The following is a 17,589-nucleotide window of genomic DNA, read 5'->3' as shown; positions in this document are numbered from 1 at the left end:
TTTGACTACTTTTACTTCACTACATTCCTAAAGAAAAGAATGTACTTTTTATTCCATATATTTTCTCTGAAACGCAAAAGTACTTGTTACATTTTGAATGCTTCGCAGGACAGGAAAATTGTCCAATTCATGCACTTATCAAGAGAACATCCATGGTCATCCCTATTGCCTCTGATCTGGCTGTTTGTAAATTATGTCTAAGTGTTGGAGTGTGTCCTTGGCTATCCATAAATTAAAAAAACAAGAAAATGATGCCGTCTGGTTTGCTTAATATAAGGAATCGTTATAGTATACAAGTAGTAGTGTCGTTATAGTATACTAATGTGTGTGTGTGTGTGTGTGTGTAGGTTGCACTACTCTCCTGTCTCTCTCCAGTACTGAGCTGCTAACTGAGCTGTGTCAATCTCAGTCCCGTCCTATGAAGCACGTCTCTGTCTCTAAAGGACTCACCACTGTCTTCTCTGGACGGGGCAGGGGCATAAAGGTAAGGTGTGTGTGTCACACCACTTTCTTCTCTGGACGGGGCAGGGGCATAAAGGTAAAGTGTGTGTGTGTGTCACACCACTGTTTTCTCTGGACGGGGCAGGGGCATAACGGTAAGGTGTGTGTGTGTGTGTGTGTGTGTGTGTCACACCACTGTCTTCTCTGGACGGGGCAGGGGCATAAAGGTAAGGTGTGTGTGTCACATCACTGTCTTCTCTGGACGGGGCAGGGGCATAAAGGTAAGGTGTGTGTGTCACACCACTTTCTTCTCTGGACGGGGCAGGGGCATAAAGGTAAGGTGTGTGTGTGTGTCACACCACTGTCTTCTCTGGGCAGGGGCATGACGGTAAGGTGTGTGTGTGTGTCACACCACTGTCTTCTCTGGACGGGGCAGGGGCATAACGGTAAGGTGTGTGTGTGTGTCACACCACTGTCTTCTCTGGACGGGGCAGAGGCATAAAGGTAAGGTGTGTGTGTGTGTGTCTGTGTGTGTGTGTGTGTGTGTGTGTGTGTCACACCACTGTCTTCTCTGGACGGGGGGAGGACAGAAAGTATTTGGGGCAAGATGTGAGAATTGATCTACTGTAGTGTATATAAACTCTTCCTGACTCTCTCTCTCTCTCTGTGCTCCAGAATCCTAGCCCTGCCACTGCCTCAGGAGCAGCCAACCAGACACTCCGCTCAGACTCCATGGCCAATAGGAGAGGACAGGCAGGTCCCAGGCTGTCTAATGGGACAAAGCGTTAGACTAAGCTAAAGTGCCCCTGATGACCCCAGCTACTGTATAATGTAATTGAAATGAATGAAAACCAGCAGTCCTGTGGCCCTCCGGGGCCTGGAGTTGAGAACTGAATGACACATTATCAAACACTATCTATACTGCCATGTGCCATTGCCAACACACTAACATCATAGACACAATGCCAACCCACCGACAGACTTACACACACACTGTACCTCTTCATGTAAGATATGGAAAGCAATGTGGTGAGGTGAAGCAGGTCTCTCTCTGTAAAAAAATAAATTATCAAATGTATCACAACATACTTGTTTGTCTCTATTGTGTGTGTGTGTGTGTGTGTGTGTGTGTGTGTGTGTGTAACTTCACTGATAAGATCCAACCCATGGCCAGAGTCTAGAGACATCATGAGATACAGGGACTGTGTGTGCGTTGATAGAGGGCTGATGAAACAGTGGTTGAGATAAGAGCCAAAGGTTAAAGGTCAAGTACAGAGTGTTCCAGAAGGTGTGGCTTAAAGAGGAAGTGTTTCTTTACTGTAATGCATTTAGAAAGAGAGGGAAAGGAAAACAAAACTAAGAAATAGTGTAAGCTGCAAAGGGACAAGAAGATAGAGAGATAAGATATAGAGAAATACAGCTAGGGTGGACAGCCGTTTACTACTAGTTAGTTGTATTCCCCAGCCGGATCTCTCTGTCGCGAATAGCCTGGGGACGAGGTTACCTACCAGTATGTGAGGGGTGGTCTACTGAGTGTGTCTGTGTTCAGGACAGTACCTGTTTGTGTAGACAAGATGGGCATTAATGGGCGACTGCAACACTACCTGCTGCCAGCCTCCATCATGGCTCTGCTGCTCTTCCTCAGTTCTTTATGGCTCCGTGAGTTTCCACTTTAACCATAGGATTTAGCTGATACTGTTCTCTGTGTGGCTGTGTGTGTATATTGTGACAAACTGTACACGTGTTTCTCTCATTCTCAGCTCAGATTGCAATGCGTGATTGTGAGACCTCCTGGCACCCCTGTCTGAGTTTCAATTTCTACCTTCCAACAGTGAGTACACGCACACAATTTAGCCTGTAGGGAAATGTCTTCACAGTTAGTTAGTTGTTATATAATTTACATTGTAGTGTGAAACCAAGTGATAGATTGTAATATATAATAAAGATAAATAGGACATACACTACGTGGCCAAAATGATTTGGACACATGCTCGTTGAACATCTCATTCCAAAATCATGGGCATTAATGTGGAGTTGGTCCCCCTTTGCTGCTATAACAGCCTCCACTCTTCTGGGAAGGATTTCCACTAGATGTTGGAACATTGCTTCTGGGACTTGCTTCCATTCAGCCATAAGAGCATTAGTGAGGTCAAGTACTGATGTTGGGCGATTAGGCCTGGCTTGTAGTCGGCATTCCAATGGTGATTTTAGGCGTGTGTGCGGCTGCTCTGCCATGGAAACCCATTTCATTACGCTCCCAACGAAACAGTTCTTGTGCTGACGTTGCTTCCAGAGGCAGTTTAGAATGTGGGAGTAAGTGTTGCAACCGAGGACAGACAATTTTTCAGCACTCCGCTGTCCCGTTCTGTGAGCTTTTGTGGCCTACCACTTCACGGCTGAGCCGTTGTTGCTCCTGAAAGTTTCCACTTCACAATAACATCACTTACAGTTTACCAGGGCAGCTTTACTGTCAGTGTTTGTCTATGGAAATTGCATGGCTGTGTGCTCAGTTTATACACCTGTCAGCAACAGGTGTGCCTGAAATAGCTGAATTGACTCATTTGAAAGGGTGTCCACATACTTTTGGTCATGTAGTGCAGATATGATACTTCATCTTCTCCGCCTCTCTCTCCTGTTCCAGCTGGAGAGCCCTGTTATTCCTCATCCAGGAGGGGTGCAGAGTAGGGGACAGCAGGGTGAGAGGGGTGTAGTGTTGGGTTCTGTGCCCCCTCTCCAGGTGTGTCAAGGTCAACAATTCCAGGTGTGGCGTCTCATGTCCCACCTGACCTCTTCCATGGCTACGCACTCTGATGATGTTCTGCTGGAGCACTACCTCTACAGCTGGGACGAACTCATCAAGTACGGTGTGTGTGTGTCTGTGTGTGAGAGTGTTTATAAGGGGAACACCTTTTAAACTTGCCATAAATGATACAGTAAGGAGTTGTTAGGTGAAGGGCTCTACATTGATTCCCCACTCCTCTCTCTCGCTCTCTCTCTAGGTTTATGGAATCTCTCGGACCTCTGGTCAGTTTTTTCTCTCAGAAGGTCAAAGATAAGATCGCTGTCATCAGAGAGCTGGCCCAGCAGGAGAAAGAGGCCCTTGAGAAACGAAGTCCAGTAGAAGGACACTCTGGACTACAAACTCGCACATCAGGACTACAAGGCCCAGCGGCCTACAGTTCAGTGCGTTCCATGGTGGAGTCGGAGCTGCAAAGGGGCTTGGTGAACTTCAGTGTGCGGACGCGCTCCGGCTGCAGAAATCTGCTGCGGCTCCACCGTTCGCTGCTCTGGATCCTGCTGCTACTGCAGGGCCTGGGGGAGGGACCGGACGCACAGGGGGTTTACCGCACCCCTGGGGAGCTCTGCAGGTATCTTTAGACAGAAAACATAGACACACTTGCACACACACACTCAAAAGGTTACTTCACAATTTCACTAAATGATTGAAGACCAAGTCTCACACTACCCATAGCCTGATGGCCATGCCAGCTTGCCAGTATCGTGGGCACAGATGCCTGCTCTCTCACTCATGCACACACACACTAACCCTAACCTTGCCCCTGTTCCCTAGGGATGCGTACACCGTGGCCCTGGCCCCCCATCACCCCTGGTTGATCCGCAGTGCGGCTGAGCTGGTGTTTGTAGCTCTGCCAGACAGAAGAGTGTTCCTGGATATAGTTTGTGTGAGAAAAGAGGAGGAGGTTGGGCCGGTGCTCAACATTGTTGTAGACGTTATGAGAGAGGTATACACACGCACACAGAGCATACTGGAAGAACACAACATGATAGAGCTGCCATAGAAAGACACAGACAGACAGACAGGTATGCCAGCACACATAGCCTGCACAGACTATAAAGACACGTGATAGAAAGACTGTAGAAACACACAGCAACTCAGTTAGTTAGGCCTACCGTATAAGCCTGTTAACAACTGTATATGTAGAAAAGCCCTTATAACTAATGAGAACCGTGGAATACTTGCTTTGTGTCAGTGAAAGGAGTGAATAAACATGTTATTTATTCACATGTCTGTAGTTGTTCTTCTGTGTGTGTGTCTACTGCTGTAAATCACAGAAGTAGAATTAAGTACCTGGATCACCAGGCGGGCACTCTGTCCTTCTACAGTGTCTCTGACACAATGACCCTCCTCCACAGTGTCCAGACCAGATTCACGCAGCCCCTCTATCCTGGGTTCTGGCTTCATTGCTTTAAGACCACAGCTGAGTTATGTGAGTTAGACTAGAGTCCTATGTCAGTGATGCTTTACCCTACTATTATGTGAGTTGTTTATTTCCTTCTTCTGTGACCCCCAGAGGATTGGCTCTCACAGATTGAGCTCTCTGTAGTCTAGATAGAATTTGAGGTTATGGTTTGCCTTACTATTCTGTGAGGTTTTCATTTTCTTTGAATAGCAGAGGATTGACTTTCACAGATTCAGTCATTTCTAGAATTCAAAGTTATTTTCACCAAATCCTATGATGTTGAAAATGAATCTGTACCTCCGGTGAGACTTTACCTCAGAAGGCAGCATGTGATAGGCCATACATTGTTTTCAGAATAATTTCTTAACCTGTTCCTTCCCTTTGTTATCGTGTACTCTTTTTCAGAGGTAGCCATTTGTTATGTAGGCTACAGTGCATATGTTGCTGTATATTCTGTGTATTTATCCTAGATCTCTCACATGCTTGATGTTACAGGTCCCCTCGAGGTCCATATTATACCAATAGTTTTTCAATCAACTGAAGTAAGTAGTTTACTGAGCCCTTATTCACTCAATATTGACAGTGCTGAAGCAAATGTAAACTGATAAATAAACAGCGTGTTTGTTGAGCATCTGATTGGTGAACTACTTCTTTCACATTCAGAGCCTCCGAATGCTCTAGTGGCAATCACAAAGCAGCATGAATACTCTGTTTCGAAACACATTTAACCAAGTGAGTTACATTTCATTTTACAGTGTCTTTTTTTTGGTGAAAAACGACATGAAAAGATAACAAGGAAATTAATTGAATGCAGTAAATCTTTATTTTATTAATTAAGTGTTGTTATTTGTTAGATTGACATTTTAAGGTGTTCCAAAAGCATTTGTTGATGGCCGAGAACATCCTGACAAAGATGGAGGGTTTGTGTTTCTTCTCCTTGGGTTGAGAAGTGGAGAGACAACTCTCTTGAAGTGGAGTCATGACAGCTTTTGGCACTGTGTTGGGTACTAGAGACCGAAGGGAAAGTTGGCAGGAACTTTAGTCAACAAACCTACATGGACTTGGTTTATATAAAAAACTGATGAAATAATAATTAGCCGTTAGACTTACATATGCAATGGTCCTCTTCCCGGGGAACCTTAATCTGGTCCTGGGCTTCCTCTGAGGGCTGTAGCTGCTTTTTGTTGCGCCGCCTGAAGCACTTATTGTTTCAAAATAAAATGTCTTACTGAATGTAATTCTTAAAACAACATAATTTATACAACAGCAACAAGTATAAAGTAATGCCATTGAGAGGTTTTCATATTGTGTAGTAAGATACCCAACAGCAAGTAATAAACACCCAAAAAATTACAGCAAAACTAATAATAATAATAACATTTCACTTAGACCCATTTCTGGTTTACCTTGAGGTTGAGTCTGAACTTGGAAATCTTTGGGAGGAATCTGAACCTCCATTTGCCTTGTTTCACAGCCCGAGGAGAACTGGAATCACTCTGGGCCTGCTCCACAGACCCAGTAGCAATGATGGATGCCTCTCTGTCATGGATGTTGTCCTCCACTGTGTGACTAGAGGCTCCAGAAATGTTGTCCATCACTTGGTGACAGATCGCGCTTGTGAACAGATTCACTGTGTCATTGTAAACCTGCGAAGAACTAGCAGACACCAGAGAGCTACTACCATCAAGTACATTCACTAGAGAAGTAGTGGAACTTGAGCTGCGGTGACTAGATGTGCTCGACGGAACATCGTAAAGGGAGGCTTCCTGATCCAAGCCCAACAATGAAGGAGGCAAGATCAAAGGAAGCAGCAATTGCTTCACTAACTCCTCAGCGAACATGTAGATGAGTTTGGAGGAGAAGGGTTTCCCCACTTGGTTTTCCCTCCTTGCTAGGTTAAGCAAAACTGTGTCAGAGACACACTTACCGACTGCCACCGATTTGATTAGTGGGATGCTGTTCTGCTCCCGAATGAGGCTCTCAAGTTGAGCAACAAGGTCATGGCACAATGAGTGAATCTTCTCCTTTGAGATAAGTTCTTCTAGTGATGTTAGATCAGAGTCTGGAGAAGTGATCTGCTGCATCACTTCAGGATCAAGATGTTCAATGATGAAGCTCACCACACCATTCAGGGTTTTTCCTCGGTCACTCAATGAGGCCCCGGATGCAATATCATCTCTTGCATCAATACATGTGCTTCTAATGACAGGGAAGCTACTGTCCAGTAACTCAGTTGACATTGGAGTTCCTGGGAGAGTGTGAGTATTGTTCAATCTCTGAGACCTTGAGCCTTTTGAAGCAGTAGATAAAGAAGTTGAAGGCCTTTGAAGCTCTTGCCACTCTTGCTCTGTATCATCCTCACTGCAAACTGTCTCCACACCCTCCAGCATCATTCCCACAATGCCATGGAGTTGCACCAGCTCCCGTGAGGTCATCAATTCCTCCGATCTGGTCATTTCCTCTTGGATGGCAAGCAAGATTTGACTGCTGCTTTTTGGCTTGCATTATGATCGCATCTGTGGTTTTTACATCTGGTTGATGATGCCGGATGAAAAACTCTCTCAGGTTGTTCCGCAGGTGCCTATAAATAGTCTGTGCTGTAGACCAAAGTTTAAAGTCAGAAATGGCAACACCACTTTGCCAGCTCTTGCTTGATGTCTCAGAATAACTTGTGGTACCATGTAGAAGGGCAGAATCAGTTGGCTGTAGACTATCAGTTGATTCGGTGGTCTGCAACAGGCTCTTCATGTCTTTCACAACGGCTGCAACAACACCAAAAGAGGATGAGTCCATGCTCATTAAGGAAGTCGAGGAGGAATCCTGTTGAATGCCAAAATCTGATTGACTGACCCGACTAGTGTGGGACTCTGATATGCTGGAACTTCCTGAGTTGGAAAAGCACCTGACAGATTCAATTAGGACTTGTTTCACTCGTTTCACAGCCTGTGTCTGAAACGTTTCACTGGAGAGTTCGCAAATGAATGCATTTGGAGAAACGCACAAACTCTCTGATGAAGAAGTTGCAGAACTTGCAGCAGAGATGACCTTTAACCAAGCTATGACATGGTCCACAAACTCAGTAGCCAAAAGGGACGTATCCGATGACATCTTTTCATGTGAATATGTCAATTCTTCCTCAGGAACTTCTGGCTTGTAACATGACACAATTGTGCTCACAACCTCCTTAGTGGTAGAGTCGAGGTGAAGCTGAATGATCTGAGGGCTAAGAGCCATAGGTCTGGAGCTTTCGCTCTGATGTCTATGAAGAGCCACTTCTCCTGGTGATATGACCCCTGGAAGCATACGCGCACTCTTGTTGGATCCAAATGACTTTTGGATCAAAGTAGGAGCAGAAATGTTTTTAGCTTGCTCTAGATTCTCCTCTTTGTCTCGTTCTGAGCTGTTAGGGGCCAAAAGTCGAGAGTAAAATCCCCTCAGCGTATTCTGCAACCTTTTAGAAAGGTTAAGGGCCGCGGGTAGAGCTTTCATTTTTGTGAAATCTGATTGTGCGATACATGTCATATCGCTCAGAAAGGAATCCATAATTCCAGAGGCTTCAGAACCTACATTAATTGTAGTTGTTAAAAGTTCTGGCATAGCTGGCAGATTCCTTTCACTGGCCAGATTACATGAATGCTCAGGTGTGCAAGCAGACATTTGTGCAGATAGACTTCTGCTAGACCTAATGAGCACTTCGCTAATAGCGTTAGTGGCTTCTGACTTCAATTCACCACTGGAGAATTTCTCAATGGTTGTCATTACAGGAGATCCAAGCTTTTTCTCAGAAGGTGAAAGTATGAGGATGTTTGGACTCACCAAGCTGCCAGAGGATACAGTCTCTTTCAGATTTTTTTCCTCTGCTAGGGAGTCTTCCAGAAGACCAACACTATCCCTTGAAGCCAAAACATTTACTTTGTGTGTTATTTCTCGAAGCACATCCATTGTTCCTTGCTCTTCTCCCTGGCATTCTCTGGAGTTGACCATAACAGCCATGACTTCTCCTGTCAATGGTGCAAGAGAAGCCTCAATGTCCACATTCTCCTTAGATGGATTGGTTTTGGCTTGAGGCGCAGCCTGTCCAGTGATTCCAAACCTCCGCAACTTGGCACAGATAACAGACACCAGCTTCTGGGCGGCCTGCATGGCATATCGCCTGCCAGTGTCACACAACACTGGACTTGATTTACCTGAGCTGGAATAGGAGATGATCAGTGAGATGTCAGAGTTCACCTGACTCACGACATCTCTGACCACAGATCTGGTCAATCCAGGTGAGCCAGAAGAGCAGGATTGATCACCCAGCGTTTGGAGAATTGTGGCCTCTGTGATCCCAAAGAGGGCATTCAGAGGATCTGTCAGTCGAGCGTCTACTCGATGTGCCCTCTGCAACGACGTCTGGGAACTTCAAAACAAACACAAGAATTTATCAGTCTTGGCTAATGTTTACATATTGATCTCTGCAAATCAATACTTTAAATTCACCTAAATCCCAATAATTATAATATTTAGTTCTCTAAAGATGTGGTGTCTGCCTTCTTACTTTACCATAAAAACAGTCGTTCATTAGCTTTTCATTCTTAGAAGTGTCATATGCTGTGTAATGTGTGAAAAAGTTGGTTTGAATTCAGTATGTACACGGTGCTAAGATCAGTCAGGTCAGGCACACAGTTGAAGTGTGGTCGGTGAACATACCTTGTGGAAGAACGTGGAGTGGGTGTGTGGGAGCTGTAATAATGTCTGCCACTGTCACTCGTCCTCAATTCTCTGTTGTGGTAACTGTGTCCGCGGATCAATTCCAGCCTCTGTTCAAATTCAGTGGATGAGGGGTAGGGACTCTTGACCCATTGACTGCACAGGGACCTTCCACTGCCAGGCCTCTTAGGTAGACCATCTTCATTCAATTTCACCACATGTTCCTGGATGCTTGAAATGTTGGCGCACTCTGATCCAGTCAGCGAGGGAGAGGAACTAGCTTCTCCAGCGGAATCAAGCTCTAATATTTGTGCAAGGGTTGGGATGAGGATCTCTACCGCAATGTGGGAAACCGTTTTCGCTATCTTCCTACACATTTTGGCAAGTTCTACTTTGGTTGTCTGTTTCAATACAAAAAAAGAGCATCATATTTATTCTTGAGGGGCTGTGTTGTCAAGTGCTTAGTTAGTCAATATGATAAACTTCATGTCCAACTTTTTATCAAATAATCACACATCAAATGTTGACAGATAAACTTACAGGATTTCTCATGCCCTCCTGAATCACCTCCCACTGCCTGATAAAGACAAGTTAACATGTTCAGTTGTTTTGTAGTGGTCCAGACAGGGTTGTTGTATAAAGAATGGACGCTATTTAAAGATTTTGAGCATACCCATCAGTGAGATTCCTCATGAAATTGATGAGGATTGGGAAGCAGACGTCCTCTTCCATTCCTGAGGGGTAAAGTTGACTCTTGCGTAATTCCTCCTGTAAGAGTTGAATTACGGCCACTCTGTTTCGGTATTTATCTGGATAGTGAGCTCGGGGTGAACAGAATGCCACTGAGGAACCTAAAGGACAAAAATAAATTAGTTTTTAAAATAATGAATCTGCACAACAAAAGGAACAAAACAGTACATGTACTAGGAAAATAAATAGTTTAATATAGAAAAATCTCTAACCTTCTTCAGTGCCTTGGTCTGCTGATTTTGTGGGGGCCTTCAAGAATACAGTTTTCAAATCACACATTATTATTTGTAACATCAAGTTAAAGCAGTCCATTATTTAGCCAATTGACAGCAAGATAGATTCAAACCTAGAAAATAACCCAAGTGGCCAGAGGACCAATCACACCTTCCTCTCGTTCTTTCTATCCTATACAGTGTTTATCAAAATGAAAGTAAGGAATTTTTTTTTTTAAATATGTAGAGATTCTGTAAACTTTTTGTTGAAAAGCTGTGAAGCTGTTGAAAGACTGCCTCCTTTTCATCTGACATTGAATCAAGTTTGTAAAATGAAACAGGATAGATTAAAACCTAGCAAAAAAAAAGTTTAAAAAATGATAAGAGGACCAATCTTACCTTGCCAGACATGACCTTCTTCTCTTCCTTTAGTTGAGCGTCTGGTTTCTCTGCCTCCACCTCCTCTTCCATCCCTTTCTCCTGGTGGCTATCTTCCAAGTCCTGTTGTAATCAAGTGTTGTTATAATCATCATAACTAGCCTGTAAAAGAATTACAGCAAAACTCAATAATAACATTTAACTTAGACCCATTTCTGGTTTACCTTGAGGTTGAGTCTGAACTTGGAAAACTTGGGGAGGAATCTGAACCTCCATTTGTCTTGTTTCACAGCCCGAGGAGAACTGGAATCACTCTGGGCCTGCTCCACAGACCCAGTAGCAATGATGGATGCCTCTCTGTCATGGATGTTGTCCTCCACTGTGTGACTAGAGGCTCCAGAAATGTTGTCCATCACTTGATGACAGATTGCGCTTGTGAACAGATTCACTGTGTCATCGTAAACCTGCGAAGAACTAGCAGACACCACAGAGCTACTACCATCAAGTACAGTCACTAGAGAAGTAGTGGAACTTGAGCTGCGGTGACTAGATGTGCTCGACGGAACATCGTAAAGGGAGGCTTCCTGATCCAAGCCCAACAATGAAGGAGGCAAGATCAAAGGAAGCAGCAATTGCTTCACTAACTCCTCAGCGAACATGTAGATGAGTTTGGAGGAGAAGGGTTTCCCCACTTGGTTTTCCCTCCTTGCTAGGTTAAGCAAAACTGTGTCAGAGACACACTTACCGACTGCCACCGATTTGATTAGTGGGATGCTGTTCTGCTCCCGAATGAGGCTCTCAAGTTGAGCAACAAGGTCATGGCACAATGAGTGAATCTTCTCCTTTGAGATAAGTTCTTCTAGTGATGTTAGATCAGAGTCTGGAGAAGTGATCTGCTGCATCACTTCAGGATCAAGATGTTCAATGATGAAGCTCACCACACCATTCAGGGTTTTTCCTCGGTCACTCAATGAGGCCCCGGATGCAATATCATCTCTTGCATCAATACATGTGCTTCTAATGACAGGGAAGCTACTGTCCAGTAACTCAGTTGACATTGGAGTTCCTGGGAGAGTGTGAGTATTGTTCAATCTCTGAGACCTTGAGCCTTTTGAAGCAGTAGATAAAGAAGTTGAAGGCCTTTGAAGCTCTTGCCACTCTTGCTCTGTATCATCCTCACTGCAAACTGTCTCCACACCCTCCAGCATCATTCCCACAATGCCATGGAGTTGCACCAGCTCCCGTGAGGTCATCAATTCCTCCGATCTGGTCATTTCCTCTTGGATGGCAAGCAAGATTTGACTGCTGCTTTTTTTGGCTTGCATTATGATCGCATCTGTGGTTTTTACATCTGGTTGATGATGCCGGATGAAAAACTCTCTCAGGTTGTTCCGCAGGTGCCTATAAATAGTCTGTGCTGTAGACCAAAGTTTAAAGTCAGAAATGGCAACACCACTTTGCCAGCTCTTGCTTGATGTCTCAGAATAACTTGTGGTACCATGTAGAAGGGCAGAATCAGTTGGCTGTAGACTATCAGTTGATTCGGTGGTCTGCAACAGGCTCTTCATGTCTTTCACAACGGCTGCAACAACATCAAAAGAGGATGAGTCCATGCTCATTAAGGAAGTCGAGGAGGAATCCTGTTGAATGCCAAAATCTGATTGACTGACCCGACTAGTGTGGGACTCTGATATGCTGGAACTTCCTGAGTTGGAAAAGCACCTGACAGATTCAATTAGGACTTGTTTCACTCGTTTCACAGCCTGTGTCTGAAACGTTTCACTGGAGAGTTCGCAAATGAATGCATTTGGAGAAACGCACAAACTCTCTGATGAAGAAGTTACAGAACTTGCGGCAGAGATGACCTTTAACCAAGCTATGACATGGTCCACAAACTCAGTAGCCAAAAGGGACGTATCCGATGACATCTTTTCATGTGAATATGTCAATTCTTCCTCAGGAACTTCTGGCTTGTAACATGACACAATTGTGCTCACAACCTCCTTAGTGGTAGAGTCGAGGTGAAGCTGAATGATCTGAGGGCTAAGAGCCATAGGTCTGGAGCTTTCGCTCTGATGTCTATGAAGAGCCACTTCTCCTGGTGATATGACCCTGGAAGCATACGCAAGACTCTTGTTGGATCCAAATGACTTTTGGATCAAAGTAGGAGCAGAAATGTTTTTAGCTTGCTCTAGATTCTCCTCTTTGTCTCGTTCGGAGCTGTTAGGGGCCAAAAGTCGAGAGTAAAATCCCCTCAGCGTATTCTGCAACCTTTTAGAAAGGTTAAGGGCCGCGGGTAGAGCTTTCATTTTTGTGAAATCTGATTGTGCGATACATGTCATATCGCTCAGAAAGGAATCCATAATTCCAGAGGCTTCAGAACCTACATTAATTGTAGTTGTTAAAAGTTCTGGCATAGCTGGCAGATTCCTTTCACTGGCCAGATTACATGAATGCTCAGGTGTGCAAGCAGACATTTGTGCAGATAGACTTCTGCTAGACCTAATGAGCACTTCGCTAATAGCGTTAGTGGCTTCTGACTTCAATTCACCACTGGAGAATTTCTCAATGGTTGTCATTACAGGAGATCCAAGCTTTTTCTCAGAAGGTGAAAGTATGAGGATGTTTGGACTCACCAAGCTGCCAGAGGATACAGTCTCTTTCAGATTTTTTTCCTCTGCTAGGGAGTCTTCCAGAAGACCAACACTATCCCTTGAAGCCAAAACATTTACTTTGTGTGTTATTTCTCGAAGCACATCCATTGTTCCTTGCTCTCCTCCCTGGCATTCTCTGGAGTTGACCATAACAGCCATGACCTCTCCTGTCAATGGTGCAAGAGAAGCCTCAATGTCCACATTCTCCTTAGATGGATTGGTTTTGGCATGAGGCGCAGCCTGTCCAGTGATTCCAAACCTCCGCAACTTGGCACAGATAACAGACACCAGCTTCTGGGCGGCCTGCATGGCATATCGCCTGCCAGTGTCACACAACACTGGACTTGATTTACCTGAGCTGGAATAGGAGATGATCAGTGAGATGTCAGAGTTCACCTGACTCACGACATCTCTGACCACAGATCTGGTCAATCCAGGTGAGCCAGAAGAGCAGGATTGATCACCCAGCGTTTGGAGAATTGTGGCCTCTGTGATCCCAAAGAGGGCATTCAGAGGATCTGTCAGTCGAGCGTCTACTCGATGTGCCCTCTGCAACGACGTCTGGGAACTTCAAAACAAACACAAGAATTTATCAGTCTTGGCTAATGTTTACATATTGATCTCTGCAAATCAATACTTTAAATTCACCTAAATCCCAATAATTATAATATTTAGTTCTCTAAAGATGTGGTGTCTGCCTTCTTACTTTACCATAAAAACAGTCGTTCATTAGCTTTTCATTCTTAGAAGTGTCATATGCTGTGTAATGTGTGAAAAAGTTGGTTTGAATTCAGTATGTACACGGTGCTAAGATCAGTCAGGTCAGGCACACAGTTGAAGTGTGGTCGGTGAACATACCTTGTGGAAGAACGTGGAGTGGGTGTGTGGGAGCTGTAATAATGTCTGCCACTGTCACTCGTCCTCAATTCTCTGTTGTGGTAACTGTGTCCGCGGATCAATTCCAGCCTCTGTTCAAATTCAGTGGATGAGGGGTAGGGACTCTTGACCCATTGACTGTACAGATATCTTCCACTGCTGGGCCTTGTGGATAGATCTTTGTCATCAAATGTCACCATGTGTGACTGCTCAAAATCAGTGGCCGACGGGGAGGGAGTCCTGGCCCATTGACTGCACAGGGACCTTCCACTGCCAGGCCTCTTAGGTAGACCATCTTCATTCAATTTCACCACATGTTCCTGGATGCTTGAAATGTTGGCGCACTCTGATCCAGTCAGCGAGGGAGAGGAACTAGCTTCTCCAGCGGAATCAAGCTCTAATATTTGTGCAAGGGTTGGGATGAGGATCTCTACCGCAATGTGGGAAACCGTTTTCGCTATCTTCCTACACATTTTGGCAAGTTCTACTTTGGTTGTCTGTTTCAATACAAAAAAAGAGCATCATATTTATTCTTGAGGGGCTGTGTTGTCAAGTGCTTAGTTAGTCAATATGATAAACTTCATGTCCAACTTTCTATCAAATAATCCCACATCATATGTTGACAGATAAACTTACAGGATTTCTCATGCCCTCCTGAATCACCTTCCACTGCCTGATAAAGACACAAGTTAACATGTTCAGTTGTTTTGTAGTGGTCCAGACAGGGTTGTTGTATAAAGAATGGACGCTATTTAAAGATTTTGAGCATACCCATCAGTGAGATTCCTCATGAAATTAATGAGGATTGGGAAGCAGACGTCCTCTTCCATTCCTGAGGGGTAAAGTTGACTCTTGCGTAATTCCTCATGTAAGAGTTGAATTACTGCCGCTCTGTTTCGGTATTTATCTGGATAGTGAGCTCGGGGTGAACAGAATGCCACTGAGGAACCTAAAGGACAAAAATAAATTAGTTTTTAAAATAATGAATCTGCACAACAAAAGGAACAAAACAGTACATGTACTAGGAAAATAAATAGTTTAATATAGAAAAATCTCTAACCTTCTTCAGTGCCTTGGTCTGCTGATTTTGTGGGGGCCTTCAAGAATACAGTTTTCAAATCACACATTATTATTTGTAACATCAAGTTAAAGCAGTCCATTATTTAGCCAATTGACAGCAAGATAGATTCAAACCTAGAAAATAACCCAAGTGGCCAGAGGACCAATCACACCTTCCTCTCATTCTTTCTATCCTATACAGTGTTTATCAAAATGAAAGTAAGGAGTTTTTTTTAATATGTAGAGATTCTGTAAACGTTTTGTTGAAAAGCTGTGAAGCTGTTGAAAGACTGCCTCCTTTTCATCTGACATTGAATCAAGTTTGTAAAATGAAACAGGATAGATTAAAACCTAGCAAAAAACATGTTTAAAAATGATAAGAGGACCAATCTTACCTTGCCAGACATGACCTTCTTCTCTTCCTTTAGTTGAGCGTCTGGTTTCTCTGCCTCCACCTCCACCTCCTCTTCCATCCCTTTCTCCTGGTGGCTATCTTCCAAGTCCTGTTGTAATCAAGTGTTGTTATAATCATCATAACTAGCCTATTGCAGTTATCCTCAAAATGAAAGTCATTAAAAGTGTTTTAACCCATGAAGCTTTTTATCTGTAGACATTGTGAAAAGTTGTGTTAATAAGACGTAACACAAAGCTGCCAAAACAGACCTACCTCCTTTTTGTCTGACTTTGAATGAATTTGTTAAACGAAACCAAAAAGTGCAGAAATGTATTCTAGTTATATGCTATGCCATCTAAGCACAGTCTGCACCAAGGACACAGCAGAGAAGGGTCCGCCTGAACTGCAGCCAAACTACTCAAACAGGTGTTGACCATTAGAGATCCTATGAAATAAAAGCATTCTAACTCCAAGGTTCTAATTCCTAATTCTATGGTGTTGACCTTATTGACGTCATAATGATGGCATATTGGACAACGGGTGGCCCTGCACAGGAATTTGAATGCAACCATTAAAAATAGCCTAATATGATAAAAATAAATATCTCGGTTGCAGTAATAATAAGGCCTATATGGAAGGAAAGGGGATACCTAGTCAGTTGCGCAAATTAATTGCATTCAAATGAAATGTGTCTTCCGCTTTTATCCCAAGCCCTCTGACAAGGCATAATAACTGGTTTCATCCACACAGTTAGACCTACGCGACAATATCACAGCTAGGCCTATGTGATATATTTCCTTCATCACATGCAAGTCAACATCACCTGCAAGTCAACCTAATAGAAGTTCAACTTGGTTGATTTCAAAAAAGATTTATGCTATTACTCACCATTCTTTACGTCGACAAACCGTGTGTCGATTTTGTCACAGCTGTCAGCAAAAAAAAACGATGGTGTGAAAGTAGGACTACGCAAACAACACGAAAACAGACGCGATTGGAGATTCAGTTTAAGAATAATTGTAATTGGCAGCGACTGAATCGGAATACCGCGATCTCGCGTTCAGCACCAAAGTGCAGTGAACAGCGGTCGTCTCTCGTGCAACCCCATCCTTCAGTAATAGGCCTATAACAAAAAGTGGCGGGCTGAGGTTTGGGTGAAAACACGAAGTAAAGATTGTAGCTTTAAGGCAAACTATGGGGGGAAATGACACGGGCGATAGCACTATCTGTCCGTTCTGATCTGGATGGTAGCAAAATACAAGGTTTTGACTATATTTTGCATTAGGCAAAGTAAGAAATATTTTGAAATATAGCCATAGCTTTCAATAAGCGACATAAGGCACTTACTTTTTCTTCGTCCATCTCTGTGTTGAATTGATGAAAATGTTTCTGTGGTGGGATGTCAATTAATAATGATAGGCTACACAATGGTTGTACATGACGTAACAGAGAGATGGGCGTGTGTATGTCTTTGTGGCGTTATCAATCTTTTCATGAGGCAAAATAAATGCTAAGATTTTAAAATTAAACAGTTTTGCCATAAGCATTCACACGTCTAAAAATATTCTAAATTCATAACATGGTTTGTTCACCATAGAGCCAACCTCATCCCTTAGTAATAGGCCTATAGAAAAAGTGGCTGGGCAGCAGTGCTGTTTAGCTGAAAAACGAATGAAGGATTTTAGCTTTAAGGCAAACAACGACACGTGCTCATGCCACTATCTCCAAGGTTCTAATCTAAATGGTAGCAAAATAGAAGGTTTTGATTATGTTTAGTTGTACATGACATAACGATGTGTCTGTAGGCTTGTTCTACATTGCAGCCGAAAGTGCAGGCGATTTCCGAATGACTGATCTACAATACAAACAACCTTATATCCTAAATACATCTCATTGTTATTTGTAGATCCGTCAGTCAGTCACAATTTACC

At 43.6% G+C, this 17,589-nt stretch overlaps 3 protein-coding genes across 4 annotated transcripts; 1 reads left to right on the top strand and 2 right to left on the bottom strand.

The window, feature by feature from the left end:
• Positions 1-1,732: 1,732 nt before the first annotated feature.
• On the top strand, positions 1,733-5,279 carry gltpd2a (glycolipid transfer protein domain containing 2a). The gene is made up of 5 exons (XM_029666994.2): positions 1,733-2,100; positions 2,202-2,272; positions 3,083-3,300; positions 3,441-3,809; positions 4,013-5,279. The coding sequence occupies exons 1-5, from the start codon at positions 2,016-2,018 to the stop codon at positions 4,239-4,241; spliced, it is 972 nt and encodes a 323-aa protein (XP_029522854.1). The 5' UTR covers positions 1,733-2,015; the 3' UTR covers positions 4,242-5,279.
• A 164-nt stretch (positions 5,280-5,443) lies between these two features.
• LOC115133585 (uncharacterized) lies at positions 5,444-12,781 on the bottom strand. Of its 2 annotated transcripts, XM_065021920.1 has the most exons (9): positions 10,900-12,781; positions 10,697-10,798; positions 10,298-10,334; positions 10,009-10,186; positions 9,876-9,912; positions 9,336-9,736; positions 6,050-9,045; positions 5,754-5,844; positions 5,444-5,650 (listed from the first exon to the last, which is right to left on the bottom strand). In XM_065021920.1, exons 1-7 carry the CDS (start codon positions 12,727-12,729, stop codon positions 7,002-7,004), a joined length of 4,629 nt encoding a protein of 1,542 aa, XP_064877992.1. In that variant the 5' UTR covers positions 12,730-12,781; the 3' UTR covers positions 5,444-5,650; positions 5,754-5,844; positions 6,050-7,001. The 2 variants fall into 2 exon arrangements, with proteins under 2 accessions (XP_064877992.1, XP_064877991.1); XM_065021919.1 differs by having other exon boundaries at positions 5,754-9,045.
• Positions 12,755-17,190, bottom strand: LOC135559537 (uncharacterized). The gene is made up of 8 exons (XM_065021143.1): positions 17,006-17,190; positions 15,660-15,767; positions 15,266-15,302; positions 14,977-15,154; positions 14,842-14,878; positions 14,188-14,702; positions 12,800-13,897; positions 12,755-12,767 (listed from the first exon to the last, which is right to left on the bottom strand). Exons 1-8 carry the CDS (start codon positions 17,018-17,020, stop codon positions 12,755-12,757), a joined length of 2,001 nt encoding a protein of 666 aa, XP_064877215.1. The 5' UTR covers positions 17,021-17,190.
• Positions 17,191-17,589: the final 399 nt, after the last annotated feature.

This window comes from Oncorhynchus nerka, linkage group LG8, assembly GCF_034236695.1.
Source record: "Oncorhynchus nerka isolate Pitt River linkage group LG8, Oner_Uvic_2.0, whole genome shotgun sequence".
NCBI lineage: Eukaryota > Metazoa > Chordata > Actinopteri > Salmoniformes > Salmonidae > Oncorhynchus > Oncorhynchus nerka.
This window is presented reverse-complemented; position numbering and strand designations above follow the sequence as displayed.

Coding starts and splice junctions, on each gene's coding strand:
- gltpd2a (XM_029666994.2), top strand. CDS start 2,016: ATGGGCATTAATGGGCGACTGCAACACTACCTGCTGCCAGCCTCCATC. Junction 2,101..2,201: donor CCTCAGTTCTTTATGGCTCC/GTGAGTTTCCAC, acceptor TCTCATTCTCAG/CTCAGATTGCAATGCGTGAT. Junction 3,301..3,440: donor AGCTGGGACGAACTCATCAA/GTACGGTGTGTG, acceptor CTCTCTCTCTAG/GTTTATGGAATCTCTCGGAC.
- LOC115133585 (XM_065021919.1), bottom strand. CDS start 12,729: ATGGCTCTTAGCCCTCAGATCATTCAGCTTCACCTCGACTCTACCACT. Junction 10,335..10,696: donor AGAAGGTCATGTCTGGCAAG/GTAAGATTGGTC, acceptor GTATTCTTGAAG/GCCCCCACAAAATCAGCAGA. Junction 9,913..10,008: donor ATGAGGAATCTCACTGATGG/GTATGCTCAAAA, acceptor TGTCTTTATCAG/GCAGTGGGAGGTGATTCAGG.
- LOC135559537 (XM_065021143.1), bottom strand. Junction 15,303..15,659: donor AGAAGGTCATGTCTGGCAAG/GTAAGATTGGTC, acceptor GTATTCTTGAAG/GCCCCCACAAAATCAGCAGA. Junction 15,155..15,265: donor AGACCAAGGCACTGAAGAAG/GTTAGAGATTTT, acceptor TTTGTCCTTTAG/GTTCCTCAGTGGCATTCTGT.